General features: G+C 43.7%; 1 protein-coding gene across 2 annotated transcripts; it reads left to right on the top strand.

Moving 5' to 3' along the window:
- Positions 1-349: 349 nt before the first annotated feature.
- On the top strand, positions 350-16,646 carry LOC133351092 (2-phosphoxylose phosphatase 1-like). 2 transcript variants are annotated; one of them, XM_061566024.1, is made up of 6 exons: positions 350-386; positions 3,743-3,932; positions 5,901-6,065; positions 7,214-7,340; positions 8,707-8,846; positions 10,044-16,646. In XM_061566024.1, the coding sequence occupies exons 2-6, from the start codon at positions 3,851-3,853 to the stop codon at positions 11,069-11,071; spliced, it is 1,542 nt and encodes a 513-aa protein (XP_061422008.1). In that variant the 5' UTR covers positions 350-386; positions 3,743-3,850; the 3' UTR covers positions 11,072-16,646. The 2 variants fall into 2 exon arrangements, with proteins under 2 accessions (XP_061422008.1, XP_061422007.1); XM_061566023.1 differs by lacking the exon at positions 350-386 and adding an exon at positions 508-808.
- The last annotated feature ends 2,481 nt before the right edge of the window (positions 16,647-19,127 follow it).

Genomic DNA, 19,127 nt, shown 5'->3' with positions numbered 1-19,127 from the left:
CTTATTGTCCACCCTGTGCCCTTATAAACATCAACGTTCATCCTACGTTCATCCTACAAACTACCATCTCACAAGGGAGAAACACAAACAAATAGACACACATTTTTGTTGTTATTGAAACGGCTGTAAGAGACCATTTCCCCTGTACTGTACAAGAATACGGGGTTAAACCGCATGGGTTGACAGCTATGCAGAACAGCTACCAACATCCTTCCATAACAATAGATGTCCCCACGTGTCCCCACCCCCTTTGTTATTCGATACCAATTTGATGACAATGCATTCCAAGTGGCGGGATCCGGTTCCAACCCCAGCGGCCCCCACCCGCCCCGGGAGTCTTCACCTAGGAACCGGATCCCTGCAATCAACAACCAAGCGGTTACATGGTGAGGTTGCCGTTCGCATTAAGCGCGGTTTTTGTAAAATGTGTATTATTGTGATCGTTTCAACGCGTTAGACAAATGCGCGTGCAGCGTTTACTGTAATGCGTACGTGTTGGCGGAGACGTTTGCTGGTTTTAATCTTTTTAAATCTTGAGATTAATATTTTTTTTAGTGTCGCGCGCCGCTGCGGAAGGGGGGGGGGTCTGTTGCTTGGAAATATTCGCCGGAAGCCTTTTGCGGTTAGAATTGTAGGCCGCGGCGGCTTGAAGCTACGGGGCTCAAATAAACTAGAGAATCATACTCTTTGGTTCTTTCGGTAAAGTCATGTAGGTAGAATCGTGTTATAATCGCGATATTGCTCAAATGCACGAGCGAAAAGGAACTATGACCGGCAGATACATATTATTGTAAGGTTTGGACATAAGGTGATAATATATTTATTTAAGTACGTGCACTATACACGGATTTCGTATAAAGTTAACACCCGTTTAGATTGCTAAGATTTGTATATTCGGGATTTCTTTGGGTTGTATAATTGTTTCACAAAAAGGGTATGCGCTTGTAAAAAAAAAGGGTATTTCGTTAAGCAAGTTGCTTCTGCCACGGTGAGAGGCGCGTGTGAAAGATGAATTATGCAGCACTGTGCAGTCGGACAGTACTGCCGTACAGATGCATTTCCAAGACACTCGTCGGCCTGGTGAAGTCGTCAATTAATTTCCACAACCCTCGCGAAGAGAGAGAGGGGGAGCCTCTCATCCAGCAGTGGATTGACGAAAGGGCTGAACGTGTGCATGTGTTTCTAATGCGGTAGTAGGCGTATCGACACGTGTGAGTCGTGCTCAGTCATGCATTTCCTCGACAGAACACACGTGGCTTTTTTTTATTAATCTAGGATTATGACTTCCCATTCGTGATGTAAAAAGGGAAAGCGCGTGCCCTGAATGACTCGCTGTGTGTTTTAGTGATTACAGCGCACGGTTATCAACATCCTTGCAAGTGCTTCAAGGCAGCTTTCGGATATTCGTGAGTGTATTTGTTGCAGTGCAGTATTCTGATGTGTACTGCATCACGAATCATTTTAGCATGTGCTGTAATTACTGTGCAGTACTGTACTTCATCCAGCTCAGCGACATGTGGCTGAATGCAATTCATGGTCAACCTCCTTGTGGATGGTTGACAAAGATCCCCTGCATAGCCTCTGACAGACTGTTGGGGCAAGTGCTGTTGTGCACCTATGAATGGACAGATATTGCGATTTGATTTGCGATTAAATTTGTTCAAGTCAAGCTTCAGTTCAATAGATTTATAACATGTGATGGAGCATAACCACATGATACCATCAACATATGAACTGCTCTATATATTCTAATGCAAGGATGAGAACTTAAAAGATATGAATGGCTTCCAACATGTATTTATTAAAATGTTTTAATTGAAATAGAACAATCAAACATAACACAATTGTTAAATGAAAAACATTTATAATGAAAAAATAAAACAATTACAATAAGCAAGTAATAGGACTTTTCAAAAAGCAAAAAATCGTAGCCTTTGCGATTTGCTAATCGCATTGTTTCAAAACGCGATTTCGATTTGAAATCGATTAATCGTTCAGCCCTAGTGGATGGTCAACACGACGCCCGGCCGGCTTTATCTCCCCAGTGGAAATGTGTACACACCGCACCGTGTACTTGTTTGAGGCAGAGTCGATCTAGGGGAGGCCCAGGACCGGTTCATATAATCGCCTACTGGTGTTGGCCGTGAGCGGGAATCGAACTCGGGTCGCTGGGTTTGTAGCGCAGCGCGCTAACCGCTACACTACCGCTTCCCACATTACATTTCTACGCGAATGAATCGGAGATTATTCTATCCAATATTTCATTATGTTTAAGTATTTACAATGATATTCTAAGCAGTTTATAACTTTAGGGTAACCCTACCTTATAGGAGAAACAAGTCGTATCTCAAGAACCGTAATATTTGGAGGCGCGCATTATAAAATGTAGTTCATTTCAGATTTTTCGAGTTATTCGCATAGACTCTATCATGTTGATGTGGTATAATGGTTAGCCCACTGGACTTGTGATCCACAAAGGTCGACCGGTTTGATACGATCTCCCAGCGTGGCAGTTGAAGCAATGGTTATGTTTCTTAGCATAAATGGAAACGCCACTTTTAGTTGATGGACAGGTTCGGTAAAATGCGGGCAAATCCCACCTCTTCCAGGATGTCTGACCAGCATGGAAGAAGAGACCAAGCATCCACTCGAGTTCTCTTGAGCAACCTGTAGTCTCGGAGGCCCACTCGCTCGCAATGGCACGGTGGCTACGTACTGTGCGAAATAAGTTCAGCGTAAATACATACAAACCAATTGCAGGACTGTACATTTTACTAGTGCCAAGTGTAGACAACCATATACAGTAGATGCAAATTTAGCTTCCTAATCTTCTAGGTCATCGGTAGAATTAAATTCGTCAACTATGCCATATCATTTACATGTCCGCGCACATTCGCTGATTTTGGTGGGTGTATTCTTGTGACAGACAACCGAGCATTATAACCAGGTGAGAGCCCAATGAGACCAACATATTTCAAGGGATACTAAAACAAGTACAGCATCAGTGATTGTGTACACATTCAATAAAACGCAACATAATCCAATAATTACTTAACAATTCCATTTAATGCCAAGGTACAGCTTAAAATATTTATTCACAAGGATCAGATTTGAATAAAATATATACAATGTGTACTTTATGAATTGATATTACAGTAAATTCGTACTAAACAGCTCAAATGTGTACATTATATAGTTTTTTTGAAGAATCAGTCTGTATGGTACCCAAGAGTTTAAACATACATACATGCGTGCGTGTGTGTAAAGTCCTTTTGTTAATCCACTACTGGATGAGGGCCTCCCACACCGTGAGTGTTGTGGAGTTGTTTGACCATACTTCACCACGCTTGTCTGTGTGGATTGGTGAAGGCGAGGAGCAAAGAAGTGGGCGTATAGTGCAGTACAACACATTATTTTCCTGCAATGCCCCCTACTGCCTAACAAGTATTCCTTCCATAACCAATAACGTCTTTTATTCATGGTCGTCGTTCATCCAAGCACTATCTTGGCCCAACCCTGCGTACCTTCCGAGATGTGATGAGATTGCGTGAATTATGGTTATGAAGTAAAGCTAAAAAAGTATAAAGGTGCAGCCCTGCAATTCCTTTCTCATGCCACGGCTAATGGAATGGCCCCCACTAGAGGATAGTTGGCCTACTCATCCATACTGGCCAGACGTTTTGTAAGAGGTGGGAGGAGTACCCATAGGCTATTAAGTATGAGTATTAAATGTATTTTGCAGGGATCGACAAGGCTGGCCGAGTGCACTGCGCTTCTGGGATGAGGAGTTGGTCTGTGCTGCTGCTGTGGGAGTGAAGAAGCTGCTCCCTTTGCCTGCACAACCTGCCCCATGATGACCTTCCAGAACCGCTTTGTTCTGCTGCTGGGTCTCGCCGCCCTGTTGGCTGTCATCAGCCTGAGCCTGCAATTCTGTGAGCATCGTCATTTTTCACATTGCATTGTATCGCAGTCGGTGTCAAGGCACAAGGTGAAATATTAATTAGTCGGTTACAGAACCGTCTAGAATAAAATAAAAAAATGTGTCATGTGCCTGGTGTTTCTATTGTTGGCCTTTCTTACCACTGTGTTGGTTAATGCGGTCGTGTTGTTGTATAGCTGTCCGAAGTGTTTTCGGGTTGGACCGCGTGTTGTTCGGGGTGACTGTTAGCTCCCACCACTTGCAGTGAAACGTCGGTCATCGTGCCGAATTGCCCCCGGCACAACCCAAAAATGCATCTTGGAGATTTCTTACTGCAACCACAAGACTGTATTCTTCTTGTCGTTTAACATATTCCTCAATAACACTGCAGTTAAAGGAAAATATAATAGGTGCCATTTCTGGCAATGGTCCTTCACAGTAAAATAACTTGAAATAGATAATGTGCCATGAAGAAGAGCCATTGGCCAAAACATTGCCCGTTATATATTTTTCCTTTTAAGGTTGTGTCATTGACAAATGTGTTGAGCTCTTTGTTGTTTGTGCCCGTGCACCACTGCCAATGCAGTTTCACCAAATAATTTGTTTCACGTTATTTAGACAAATGAACACTTTGTCTGTATACTGGGAATTACGTCAAGCTTTGAGGACATCTGAATTTAATTGAACACGACCACACTTTTTTATTATTCTGTGCAGTCGTTGGAGATCATCAATGTGGGGGGAAATGGTGGTTTGGGTTGGATGGGATGCAGGTTAATTTTGATTGTCGCACCCTCTCGTACAATATTGAATATTTAAATGTTCAAACATTTTCTAATGAAGTTGGAACTGACCCCATACACTGCATACAATCCGTGCTCTTTAGTCACCCACACACGCCGCAGTATATTGACCTTTTAAGGTGCAGTCAGTAAATCTAGTCTTAATAGTATAGCTGTGCTGCAGAGAAAGGCTGTCACTGTGTTGATTTCCTTGGGGCCAATTGCTACTCTCAAACATTTTCCAGTGGCTACATTGCCTCTGCACCTGTGCATTTTTCTGCAAGCATACCACACCCTGAATTTAGTAGTACCTAAGGGTGGGAACACAGCTGGTACATTTTCACTGCGGATCATTCCATTTAAGAAAAGGCTGAAACGAACATTTGGCAGAGTGCACACATTCCGGTAAATGTATGCAGTGTGTAGGATTTCTGGGCTCTGTTGCTCTTTCTATTTCATTTTTAGATTCTTAATGGGTTTTTTTTCAGTATGACCAAAGTGAGCCTTTATTGGATTTATTTTCACTTGGAAATCAATCCAGTCCTTGGCTAATTAGTACTCAGAATGCATATTCACACAGCTGCACTTGTGATTCATGGTGGGTGACGCATTTACAACCAGGATTACGTTTGCATGAATGAAAAATGGTATGGTTCTTACATATGAGAACCCAAGAGCTCTTTACTCATTCCATCTCTCAGATTGCCCATGCTACCCTAAAATAATAGTCAAAGCCCACCCATGTTGCTACATTACAGCTAATAGCAGTTGGTTGCCATAGAATTCGTGTCATATGCCATTGGCTAGTTTCTTGTTGTGAGCTTGCCTTGAATAAAACATTGATGATTCATAGTAAAATTGAGTGCCTTAAATAGGATATGTAATTTTTCTTTGTTTTCTGTTTTTTTTCATGCTATCTGTTTTGGACAGTTTATGCTAGATTAGATATAAAATGTAGGCCTACTGTTGGATTTGTATTCTATATTTACACCGTTGTATTGAGGTTAAACTAATTGTGTTCGTACGGTTAATTACCTGTGAGCATGTTATTTTTGCGTGTTGTTTTTAATCACGACTCGGAGCAACTTAATGAATGATAATTTTTGCTACCACAACACACAATAATGAGTGACAGGACTTGTGAAAGGGGCAACGCAGGTGTCGAAATCATCACAGCTGTATTTTCTTTTCTTTCCCAGTTCGGCTCATTCCCCTGCCCGTGGGGTTCTACGGGGAAGAAGAGGCCAAGCCTCGCAAGCGGGTGCTGATAGATGGCTTGCTCAAAGCTCCGCAGGCTCTCGACCCCATCACGGAGTCTGTGTACTACTGTAACCGGCCCAACGGCAGCGTGCAGGGACTTGAGGGTACGATCCTGTCTCTGCGCAGGAGTAATTCTATACTGCTGCATAGGTTTTCGCGATTGTGTTTTACAGCCGTCCGATGCGTTTTGAGGTTGTACCACGTGTTGTTCACCACGATGTCCGACATCTCCTCTCCATGTGCCAGGAGCTTCTGTGGAGCTTGTTGAAGAGCTGATGTGTTTCTTTTTATTGTACACGCAGTACAACCCGCAAACACATCACAGAGCTCATCCATAACTCTGCTTGGTCATGAAAAAAACTGGAAACTGAGCTGTTGCATTTTGTTTAGTGTTTACGATCACAATGCAGATGGTTGTGTTGTAAGTAATGTAAATTTACCACTAATACTCCATGTGCTAAATTCAAATCCATACCTTATGGTGGTTATAAAAATATTAATTGACTGTTATTCTATTCACAGATTAATTCATTTAATGGTTTTCAGTGCAGAGTTTTTACGTGCAAAAAGAAAAATGTTACAGATACACAAACCAGGTATTAAAATAATTTAGTACAAAACCTCATTGAGCCCTGCAGTGGATAATTTTGTTCAATAAAACACAGTTGCTCTGTATCTCCAAATAAATATAAAATGTGTTTCAGTCCCACTGGCTTTCCAGACCACTTCTTTTTACCTTTTATTTAGGATTTTTTTTTACCTGGATAATCCCTTGATGCAACAGCTCATTTGAAAGGGTGTCCAGTGTGTCAAGTGACATTGATCCTAATCAGCACCTGCCCAAGCATGTGCAAATGTTGGGACTGAGTATGGCCTCCGGGGGGGCCACCGCCATAGCCAGGCACACCAAACAAACACTGCTGCTGGTTTACCAGATGCCGTCGGCAAGTGCTCCCTTCCCCCCACACCGCTTGACAAAGAGTGCGTATTGAGTTTTTTTTACATGTCTTGTTTTTTGTGCTAACGACCCATGTGGTGTGGATCAGGGCCATTTGTCAATGGTATATCTGGCAATGCAGCGCTGTTTGTTTGATCCACCTGCCTCTGCTGGTAGACTCCAGAAGGGTGAAGCCAGTCCACAGTTTCTGCGGTTAGGCAGGTGCTGCTGTTTAGCATGCGTGTGGAAGGCTGGTCAGTCCATGGACAAATACATTTTGTAATTAAAATTGCTATTGTTGTGTTCTCTTTTTAGGTCACGCCCCTGTAGGATTCAAACTGGAAGCAGCTCACATCATGATACGACACGGAGACCGCTACCCACTCTACGCCATCCCTAACGCAGCCGCCTTAAACATCGACTGCAATATCAGGACTGATAGGTGCCAATGAAAAGTTGCATAAGTGATTAAGCCGTGCGATAACAGAACCTATTCACACCCTACTTTATAGTACAATTTGTACGGCAAAGCTTCACCATCCACGTATTCCATGGATGGGTCCTTGTGGCATTATGGCATCACGTTAGCACATTGTCATTGTGAAATCATGACAGAAAGCGGGAGGCAGTTGTTCAGCCTTTGCATTGGTTGTCAGTGTAAAGTATAATAACTACACACACTCATTGAGCACAAGTGGCGATGCTAATTTTGATATTTTGCAATACATCACCGTGCTGCGGCTCTTCAAGTGCATGCATGCTGCAGGCATCGTTTTGCTTAATTGGTTTTCTTGCAGTGAACATAAATTGTGTAATCCTAATATCACATGCATTTGTAAATCCGCTCTATTTTTATGAAAAAGAATATGGACAAGGAGAGCCCTTTGACAATTCACTGCTGGATTGAAGTCTCGCTACAGTGTGCAGGTCATCGGGGTTATTTGGCCATATTTTACTGACTTGGTTAGTACAGATTAGTGAAGGTGGGGATTATAGATTCAGGAGCATAGATATATAGTACAAAAATTCATTTTTTCTGAACTACCGTCTGCTGCTTGTAATGTGTAAAATGTCACGTCATGAAAAAAACGGCCACCTTGCAATATACATTTGTGAGTTTGTTATGTAGTGAAGGAAATCATTACCAACAGGTGGGGTTTGTAGTGATTAATCGATTATGTTTCATTATTAGACTGATGAAATATCCATCATATTATGCGTGTGAGAATTATTCTTTACAAACCACGCAGATTATATGAAAAGGGTACATGTAGGTTATTGGAACAAAAAAGACAGCAAATAACAAAATAGAGTGTAAACGTAAGAGAAAAAAATGTTCTTAAATTAATTTGCAACTCAAATCAACAATTCAGATAATTGTGCCAATTTTTCAATGCCGACTAATAACTTCCATAGGCAATGCCCCTATGAAATATATAGAGGGCTTTTAAAATAAAAAAATATGTATATACATTTTTTTGTGTTCTTGTAGATATTGGATCATTTATTGCGCAGTTTATGTTTGTCACCTGAAATATAAATGAAAAGGGATTGCGGACTCCAATAATGGCCAGTTAAATGCCACCAGAGATTCACAAAGGATAAATAATTTGCCAAAGGAAAAGTTAAAACCATACAAATAACACAACGAAAAAATATTTTCACCTTGTAAAAAGCCGTTTAATGCTTTTTGTTCTAAGTACCACAGCCTCATTCATTTCAATATTACACCGAAACGCAATCGTCCCGCTCCACCCAATCGATTCGCATGATCCCTGATGGTTGTATTTCCTCTCCACGTTCTGCAGGGCACCGTTTCATCGGGCGCTGGAGGGATTTGTGGCTCACATGGCACAAGCCCGTGAAGGCCGCTTTGACGGCCCTTTGGCGGGGTTCCCACTACTGCCCAGCCACCCCCGCTGTGAGATGGGTCAACTCACACAGACAGGTCCGTCGCACTTATCACATCCTCACCCATTGCACTGGTCAACACACTTTTACTGGCATAAGGTATTCCAACGGTTTTAATGTAATTTTGGGGTGCTGATTCCAAATATGGCATCAGTTTTTGTCTATCACATCAGGTTTTTGAGATATCAAATATTGCATTTTCAATAAAAACTGCAAAAGAAAAATATTAAATAAATGTGGATATCTATATAAAACGATATTATAAACACACTATCCTAAAAATACAGCACCATATTTTAACACTAAAGCAGTCACTGACTCGCAACAACTTGCAATCATAAGTGACAGAGTTAATTTCGGGTAAAATCAATGAAAATGGGGTATGCCGATAGCATAAAATGAGATGTGATAGAGCAAATTTGAGATCAGATTTGGAATCAGCACCCTGAAATTAGTCTAAAACAGCTGCAAAAGTCCAGGCCAGAATTTTTTTTTTGTTGACCAGTGTTGTGGGCCGAGCTGGAGGGAATCCATGGACTATATATGTAATCGACTTTTCATCTCAAATTATATTTGGCCAATGTGTGCTTCTCCCATTTGCAGCCCTTAGCCCATCGTTTGAAATTACACAATCTCATGGCAGGGCGCAAGGATTAACCGTAAGAAAACAATGGAGAAAAATAATGCACATGCTTGCATCGATCGTGTAACATTTACCAAAATGTGTTTATCCTCACAAGTATTTAATTCGCGATAATGTCATACCGAATGACGTCATCGGGAGGGGAGGTAAATGGGAAGTGCTGAGGCCTCCACCTGCAAAGTGTTGTTGGCACTGTGAATCCTTTTACTGCTGGTGCTGTGTGTCCGGGTTTTGACCGATTCTTATATCACTTTTGCCTATTTTTCCAAAGGGGGATCTTTAACAGCAACACCACTTTATACGAGGGTTTGTTGATATTGGATAATTTTAGTTTTAGGCAGACGAACAGAGCGAATGCATCATTCACGTTTTCAGCCTCAGTTGGAAGCCTTGAATACATGTTGGCTTCCCACTAATTGGTAATCAATTATACCTACTCCAAAGGAATGAAAGACTGAGTAAGCATTTCAAATTACAACCTTCCATTTGTGGAGCAGTGCCTATCTTCCTATCGTGAGCTCTCACTACGGCCTATGCTTGGACAAAACAACACGGCAACGCGATGATACTGATCGATTCCCGTTCTCGCAGGTGTGGTTCAGCACCTGATGATTGGCCAGCACCTGCGGCAGACCTACTCAGACCTTCACGGCCTGCTCCTCAAACACGAGTCCGAGGCGGAGCGCGTGCGCGCCGCGTATGTCGAATCGACGGGCCGCGCGCGCACTCTGCAGAGCGCGCTGGCCCTGCTATACGGCCTGCGGCCCGCATTCGACTGGTCGCGCCTGCGCGTGCACCACCAGCCCTCGGCCTCCTACTGCTACGCGGCGTGCGAGTGCCCCGCCCGCAGCGCCTTCCAGGAGCTGGACCAGCGGCGGCAGTCTCGAGCGCGATCTCGCGACCCGCAGCTGGCGCGCGCCTTCCGGGACATGGCCTCGGCGCTGGACGTGCCGCCGGCCAGGCTGCGCGCCGCGGTACCCGTCGACCCGCTGCTGGCCCACTTCTGCCACGGCGTACCGTTCCCCTGCGCATCGTCGTCGTCCTCGCCCTCGCCGCTGCTCCCGCCCCAACGTTCCGGCTGCGTGTCCGAGCAGCACTTCCGCACGCTGCGCGCCCAGCAGTTGGTGGACGAGAAGGAGCGCAAGGAGGCCGGGCTCTTCCGGCGCTTCGCGCTGCTCGTGATGCACCCGTTCCTGAACCGCACGGCGCAGCGGCTCGGGGCGGTGGCTGCCGGCAAGCCCGCGGAGAGACTCGCCCTCTACTCGGCGCACGACGTCACGCTGGAGCCCGCCCTGAGCGCGCTCGGACTCGCCGGCGCTCGATTCCCTCGGTACGCGGCGCGCCTCGTGTTCGAGCTCTGGAGGAAAGAAGACAAGGGCAGGTTGGCCGGCGGAGCGGATGTCGGAGGGCACTTCATCCGCGTGCTGTACAACGGCGAGGATGTCACCTTCAAGACCGCATTCTGCCAGAATCACGATTGGAAGCGCGGCACCGGATCGCTGCTGTGCCCGTTTCAGAAATTCCTCGACTTTGTGTCAAGAGATATGTTTGCGCCCTTCAATAGCACAAGCTATTATGAAGCCTGCCACCACATTCCACAGCCAGATGCCGACATGTAGTCCAATTACTATTGAGAGCAAGCATTCCTCGCTGAATGTTGGTTTACCCAGTAATTTGTCAGGTATATTGTGCATTGGATGTGTAAATGAGATGTGGTAATTTTGTCCTGTTCAATATAAACGTCCACATTGTAAGTGAAAAAAAAATGGTTTATTTTAATAGTTTTGCCTAAAAAAATGGATCAGAATTATCCAGTAAGGTATAAACTGATTGTTATTATTATCAAAAAGACCACCCATGTGACATACCTTCCCAACTTGATTATTAAGTCTTGTGTTAGCTGGAAAAAAAGTCCACATGCCACTGATATTTATAACGTGGCTTTAAATCTCCTAAACCATCTTTAAAAATAATACACAGTTAAAAATCACATAATATGCCCATAAACATCCAGTGTTAATGTGTAGTGTACAAACAGTAAATCCAGCGTGGTATTGGTAATGTGCTCATTAGTGCAGCAAAAGCGAATTTATTACCAGTGTCTTTCCTTTACTGGTGTCTAGAGTGTTTACCGTTTATATATTTGCATTTTAAAAGGCATCGATGTCATTATTTGTTTAAACCAACAAAACATCTACCATTAATAATAACAGGTTTACTGTAAAAGAAATTCAAGCCATCCTTTCAATATTCTTAACCAACTTATAACAAGCATGCGACAACTATGGAATCTTATTCATTGAATTCAACCATGGGCTCTTAATAACTTTATCAACCTCTTGTATTACTGTGCAGCAGGTAATGCAATGAGTATTTGCTTCATAGTGACATCTTCCAATTTCGGATCAGCATAACTGTTTAAATGTGAAATCATTTTTTGAACTCTTAAGCCTCGTAAAGGGTGTGTGTAACATTTTTGCGTGCAGGTTTTTTTCTTGTTTAAAGGAATGTTATATATTTGACTATGTGTTTCAAAGGTCACATTTTGGTATGTTATATGGCATAGTCTACAGTCAAACACAAAGAAAATGGGTAGGGCTCTTTGATCAGGTTGTATACAATAATGCTTGCCCAGATAAGGCTTGCACAACCACTTGTGAATTCTTGTACGCGATGCAGAACATTCCACAGTATTTTTGGGGAATATAGCTTGGGCCATTGTTTCACGAAAACACAATCAGCTTTGTCCGAGTTGATTGTGTTGCAAGCATACTTGGCAAAGGAGGGACATGGGCAGCTGTAGTTGAGAACGGGTAAAACTGGAAACATTGAGCCTCGCCGCTTACTAATGAATCGGAGCACGCAAATACCCGAAAGGTACACGAAGCGAATCGATTAGCTGTCCTGCTCGATGATACATGGCTCTTCACAAGACACCAGTCAAACCTTTTTGGTTGAAGCCTCGAAACTTGTGCGGTCAAGGAGACTCGCACATACTGATACGTAGTTGGACTCCGGCCAATTGCGAGATTCCTTGGAGCCCAACATTGGTTGGCTTGCACTGTTGTGTGAGGTTTACAGTTCACAGTTTTATAGTTTACATTCGTTTTCAAAAGTAATGAAAGTAACATTCTTGAGTGCTGCGTATTCAAGGTGCCCCATGCACATGAACAGATTAAGTGGTGCTTCGAGTGGCTGCGTCAACATTACATTTTTACTTAAAATAGTAAATTAACATACAAGATGCCTCCTTCCCATATGTGCCCCTCTACGTAAAAAAATATATAAAAGTATTATTTTCACATCCTATCAGCCAGATGGCCTTCTCAGTGCATTTGGTTGAACACAGGCAAACTAAGTACCGATTTTGACGTTCAGTGTCTTAGCAGTGAGGCTTGCTTGACCCAATGCAGGTGAACTGACAGGTGTTTAAAGGCAAGGAACCTTTCTGTTAGAAATAGGTCCTGATTCCATACAAAATTATACAATACGTAGCAAAATTATAATCATCAATAGCATCTTAGAGAATGTAAGAAAATCATAAAGGGGACATTACGCCTCCTTCCCAGAGCTTTCCTTCCACGTGTAAAACAAAAGTATTTTTACACATCCCATTGGGCAGCGTGCCTTCTGGGAGTGCATAATTTTATACCGATAAAAGGACGTAACATCGTTGCAAAAACTTGTTTTTTTCTGCTAAAGCTTTGACAGGTATTTTTGCTAAAGTAAAGTGACGAATCGTAATATTTACACAGTGTACTCATCAGCACTGGATTTTGTGCACTTAGAAACCCCGTGCTTTTGTAAAAATTGTGAATGGATTAAATATATATTGATTAGACATAGACGAATGATCGAGTAGAATTTTCACCAGTTTTTTTCTTTTTACATATAATCAAATGCTTTAGTTCTTGGTGTTTTTTTTGAAAGACAGTGAATTATTTAAAACCACTTAATGTAAAACTAGCATTAAGTATGTTCTTTAATCTTCGTGATTGACATGAGCAGAGTGATATATACTTGTTTTATTGGATCCTAATATTTTGCTACTGGTGTTGTAAAAAGATAGTTTAATATTTAGCGAGTTAATGGTATGACTTTTGAAAAGCTGCTCGTCTAACCAGAGCTGTACATTTTAACAAGCGTGGACTGACAGTCAGGGTACCATAGGTGTAATGCAAGTGAATGATGCATTCCTTTAATTTTTCGTTTAAGTTTTGAAAGTGCAATATTTTTTTACACTTCAAATTGAATCCAACAATTGCATTTCATTTGTGTATCGTTGGCACCACTGGGCCAGTGGCGGCTATGCACGTTGCCTGTAATCCAACACTGGAAGCGAGGGTTGGTGGATTACGCAGATGTTGGAAGCTGCCTATCTGGGCTATGTTTCCCCCTCGCATGTGTTGGTTTTCTCTGGGTGCTCGGGTTACCTGCCGTAGGTAAATACTCAGTAATTGGCTGATAACACCTTAACCCTTTCCCGTTCCATGACATACGTGCCCGTCTTACCGATTCTGTACGGAGCCCGAAGCGATTCTGAACGGAATCGGAAGGAAAAGGCCATTCGGGAGGGCGCGTGGCACAGTTTGGCGCCAGCCGTCGTAAAGTGCGGTTGTGTCGCAAACAGTTCTCTGCGGTGAGTAGAGTACAATGTCGTTCCAAACAGCAGTGCTGTGCCTCTAGATACAATGAACGCTAACCGCTCGCGCATTCCGAGATTCAGCCGTGAACGGGACGCACCATGCAACCTGCAGTCGTCTGGGAATGGGAAAGGGTTTAAATATAGACTACCGCAGAGCTTGGGCAATTGTTGGTACTGGCTTATCACCTGGTTTACCACCTGGCTGCCTTTCCCGCTTGTCTGGTTTCTCTCTTCAAGGGTGAACAAAAACTGTCTACGTTGCAAGTTTAAACTATTATTATGATCATACTTCATAACCTAAAGGAATCAACTTTGTTCTTTACGTTCCTAACTTCATCTGCATGTCATAAGTTAAGCGCCTGTGTAAGTTAAATATGTGATATGCATTGTCTCGTAAATTACAAGACTATGTATATATTTATGTGGTTCATAATTTGTTTTGATAGCATTGTTGATTTTTTTATAGGCTTGGTTCATCGCATCTGTTAGGATTCTGCAAGGTTCTGGGAAACTTGAATTGATGCTGAGAAAGAAACCTGCTAAGAAGCTGAGTAACGAAGATTTATACCATAACACAATTCTAAGCGCATTATGTGTTGAGGAAACGTGTGCAATTTATTTTGTCTTTAAATATTCTAAGGTATTATAGCTACAAAAAGTGAGCTATTTTGGAAGAATATTGTTTATTTTGTTAATGATTGCTTTTTATCGTAATCCATTGTATTTATTTTATTCACAACCATCGGTGAGCTATTTGCCTTCATAATGCAACCAACTTGTCCATCTTGTGCACAACTGAGAAATATGTAGAGCTACGTTAGGAAGTGGCTGACATGTTCGCTTTTACAGTCTACTGCATATTGGTATACCCCCATGCAGGAATATTAATACTTTAGTATTTGGAGCTATGCCCAACAACATTTAGCCGTTCCTCATATCAACAGTGTGCTATGGAGTCGACGTGTGATTATTAAAGGCTTAAACCGGCTGTAACTGTCAAATTGACACATTATGACGTGCAATATCTGTAATTATTGAAGCTTCTATTTACGGATTAACCAACCGTCGTTTTTTTTGTATTAATATTGACTTCATCTCTGTTTATTTCATGGCTGATGAGGTGTATCGACCACAATGCTTAACCATTCCCTGTTTTTCTTTCTCAGCATCAATTTAATGACCTTGATTTTTTTTTATCACAAATAATGAAATGAGCAGACATTTCACATTGTGTTTTATGTTTTCTTTCTAAGTGCAGTAAATATGATCTATTTTGAAACTGCACATGTAGGACTACACATGCAGTGTGAAAAAAATACAGCGCTATTTTCTTGCCATGGGTTTCATTCTGATATGTATTTAAAAACGAACAGTATACATAGCTCTTCTTTCATCGTGCCAACGTCCAGCAAATGTTGGACCTGTAATTTTCAGCAGTGCTATTGAGACACCAATAGTAATGTTTTGTTTTTTACAAATGATAGAAGAAAGTTATATTTTACATACCTTCCGGGTTTTTGCTGTATTTCCTATGATGTAATTGATTGTTAATAATTACAACATTGATCTGTCTGGCATAGTAATGTAATCGACATTGATTTACCAATAACCACTTAATGTAGCTTGATATTGGAAGACTTTAACCGATGGTACGTTTGCCACTTTCAACTACTTTTTTCTCTTTCATTATTGTAATTGCAATGGTGACATTTGTGAGTGGTGCTGTTTATGATGGTAATTCCGTGTTATGAACATGCATATTTTGTCAACAAATAGTAACAGCAAACCAGCCTTTTGCAGACAACCGAAGTAGGTGTCTGCATAGGTAAAGTACTTTGAGGATCGATCCCAATGTGTACATCTATTTGGACCAATAGTGAAATGTTTGATTGCTGTGTTGACTTGACTACTGTAATGAGTTCACAAATCACGGTGTCTCATCCTCCCTTATCCAGAACCTTGAGGGTGGCTCATTCAAGGCAACCTGCCATCGTATTTGCTGCGGAGGTTTTCACGGTTGTGCTGTATAGTTTTCCATTGTATTTTTTTAGTTGTACCATGTGTTGTGTGGCAAGGTGGCCCGATGTTTCACCACCTGCTGGAATTTTTTTCCGATTCAGGCCCTGGGAGCGAAACGTCTGACATAATGCCGAACAATGCATGGCGTGACCCAAAATATGTCGGAGAGCTAGACTGTACAAGTGCTTGCTTGGAAGGGTGTACAGTAGACTTTTGGAGGCCCACATTTATCCAGCAACTGTGGTTTCTTAAACATACACATGATCTGACTGTCTACCATAAGGTCACTGAAGAAAATACACGGCTGGTGGCTATATTTGCTAACATTGGAGGTGTGGAGTGGGGAGCATTGAAAGATGTATTGTGAGGACATTCCAGTATTGCTCTTGTAATTCACCATTCCTAGCACCGATACATTGTGTTGATTAATCGCTGCTTGGTTTGCTGTGGCTCTCGTCTGTATGCATTGTGAAAATGTAGCAATAGAAAACGTGGTTCCCCACAACTCATGCAATAAAAGCCATTGCTTTCGGGCGCCTTCCGAGTGTGATTCGTGCATGTGGCAGTGCTGCCACCAGGTGGATGCGATTGGTAACCAAAATGCAACGTGTCCCGTTGAAGCACAACGCAGTATTCTTTCCTTCAGAATATTCTCTTCGTCCAATTGTGTGGTAATTTCAATTTTTTAAAAACAATTATGATGTATTACCCGGCCGCGGTGTCTACTTTATAATTCACCACAAGCTCTTTTGTTGGCAAACTTGTGTACATGGTCACCCCTTTGGTAATTCCACAGTTGGATGAGGGCCTCCCTGCACCGTGTGGATTGTGGGAATTTTTTTGACCATACTTCATCATTTTGGTCAGTGCGGAGTGATGAAGGAGGAGGGTATGTATAGAAGTTTGAGAACGGTACAATCACAATTTTTTCTCCACAGCCCACAACTGACAATATAGCTCTGCTGGTCAGCACAAAATGAATACAGGGACTCCTCTGCTTACGAACGAGTTAGGTTCCAGAGGTCTGTTCCTAAATAGATTTGTTCGTAAATCCAACTTTATTCCTATTGATTCCAAACATGTACGGCATGCACACTAAACACAGGAATGTAGACTGCCACTGGTTCTTCATGATTTGCAGATGTAGATGCAACCACCGCCATCTATTGCGTGGCGGTTGAACTTACGACTCTCGATCCGAACAGGCAACTGGACATACGGACAGGTTTGTTCGTATCTCTGAAAGTTCGTAGGTCGAGTGTTCGTAAGTAGAGCAAGGTTAGATCTTCGTGGGGTTTTATCCATTTTATTTCACTTTTGAGTTGCATTTTTTTCGCACGGGTCGTTGGCAATAAGACAGACACATCAATGAGCTCTCACCAGGATTATATGCAGGGCATTACCAACACCCCCGTTATAAAATAGATGTTCTGTACTTTATATAGGCTGTTGTAGTTTACAGATATGGCAGTCGTATTCAGAATTCCTCATTGTAATTTCACACCACTTGCTATGTCTAAACTGACCCACTGATGGGCACTCCTGGATTGCTGATGTTTACACACCGTAACCAGGTACTCATTTAAAGCCGAGTCCACCTCGTGGAGGATCCAGGACCCTTTCAAATACTCAGTCACTAAATATTGGCGGTGAGCGAGAATCGAACGCGGGTAGCCCGGTTCGCTAAACACACTAGGCTACCGCTCCCTATACACAACAATATAATTTCCGTCGTGGAGAATATAACAAATACGCAATTTCGCCTTCATTTATTTTTTGGTGAATTCGAACTAGGACTCACAACCAAGGTTACCATTGGTCGCGAAAGCCTGCGTGTTAAATCGATATAGGACCCCTATAGTAAAGAGACAGGTTCCTTACCTATACGATGGGCAGTTCGCCAACATTGAGTCATGCAAGCCTGTGGCTTTGCTGGTGCGCCAGTGCTCAGAGTTCATATTCCTATGACAGGGGCAGCACACACGTGGTTAAAATGCAAACACCTGTATTATGGATGCAATCGTGTAAATTAAATTTTCCGCTAGTTCTTGCACAGCGATGATGTCACTGACCCCACCTCGTGTAGACATGGGTGAAAAGGAGTTTCATAGATCATTGGATTCCTTGAGGTAATATTCTGAATCTGTAATCTCAAATTTCACATCGGGTAAAGTCTACCATGGTGTCACTCTCATATCCGAGTCCTTTCCACTTCAAGCCAAAATCACGTGACGTCATTTATGGACGGCCCCTTAGTAAAAAAAAAGAGCTTAATAGCTCATCGGATTTCTCCAGGATAAATATTGAGATTCTGACCTTGTTGCAAAGTGACCCCACCCCCCTCCGCCCCCTCTCCAGCCCCCCCCCCCTCTCTCTGGCCCCCCCTCTCCAGGCCCCCCCCTCTCCAGCCCCTCCCCCCTCTCCAGCCCCCCGCCTCTCAAGGCCCCCCCCTCCGCCCCCCCTCTCCGCCCCCCCCTCTCCACCCCCCCCTCTCCAGGCCCCCCCTTTCCAGCCCCCCCCCTCTCCGCTCCCCCCTCTCCGCCCCCCCCTCTCCAGGCCCCCCCCCTCTCCGCCCCCCCCTCTCCAGGCCCCCCCCCTCTCCGCCCCCCCCTCTCCAGGCCCCCCCCCTCTCCGCCCCCCCCTCTCCGCCCCCCCCTCTCCAGGCCCCCCCCTCTCCGCCCCCCCCTCTCCAGGCCCCCCCCCTCTCCGCCCCCCCCTCTCCAGCCCCCCCCCCCCTCTCCGCCCCCCCCTCTCCAGGCCCCCCCCCCAGGCCCCACCCCCCGGACCCCCCCCTCCTCCCCCACCCGTGGCCCAAACGACCTCCAAAACAAAAAAAACATTGAACCCCAAGAATCTGAACCCTCCCCCCCACCCCCGCGCGGGTGACGTCACTCGCACGGAACCCCCGCGCGTGACGTTCGAGCCAAACCCCGCGAGCACGTGATCGCCGCTCGACCAATGGCGACCCTTGGCCCCCGCCCACGACGGCGTGACGTAGCCGCGGGAAATCC

Source organism: Lethenteron reissneri, chromosome 36 (assembly GCF_015708825.2).
Source record: "Lethenteron reissneri isolate LAM-NWPU_2019-01 chromosome 36, ASM1570882v1, whole genome shotgun sequence".
NCBI classification, from domain to species: domain Eukaryota; kingdom Metazoa; phylum Chordata; class Hyperoartia; order Petromyzontiformes; family Petromyzontidae; genus Lethenteron; species Lethenteron reissneri.
Note: the sequence above shows the minus strand (reverse complement) of the source record. Positions and strands in the feature narration are given on the sequence as shown.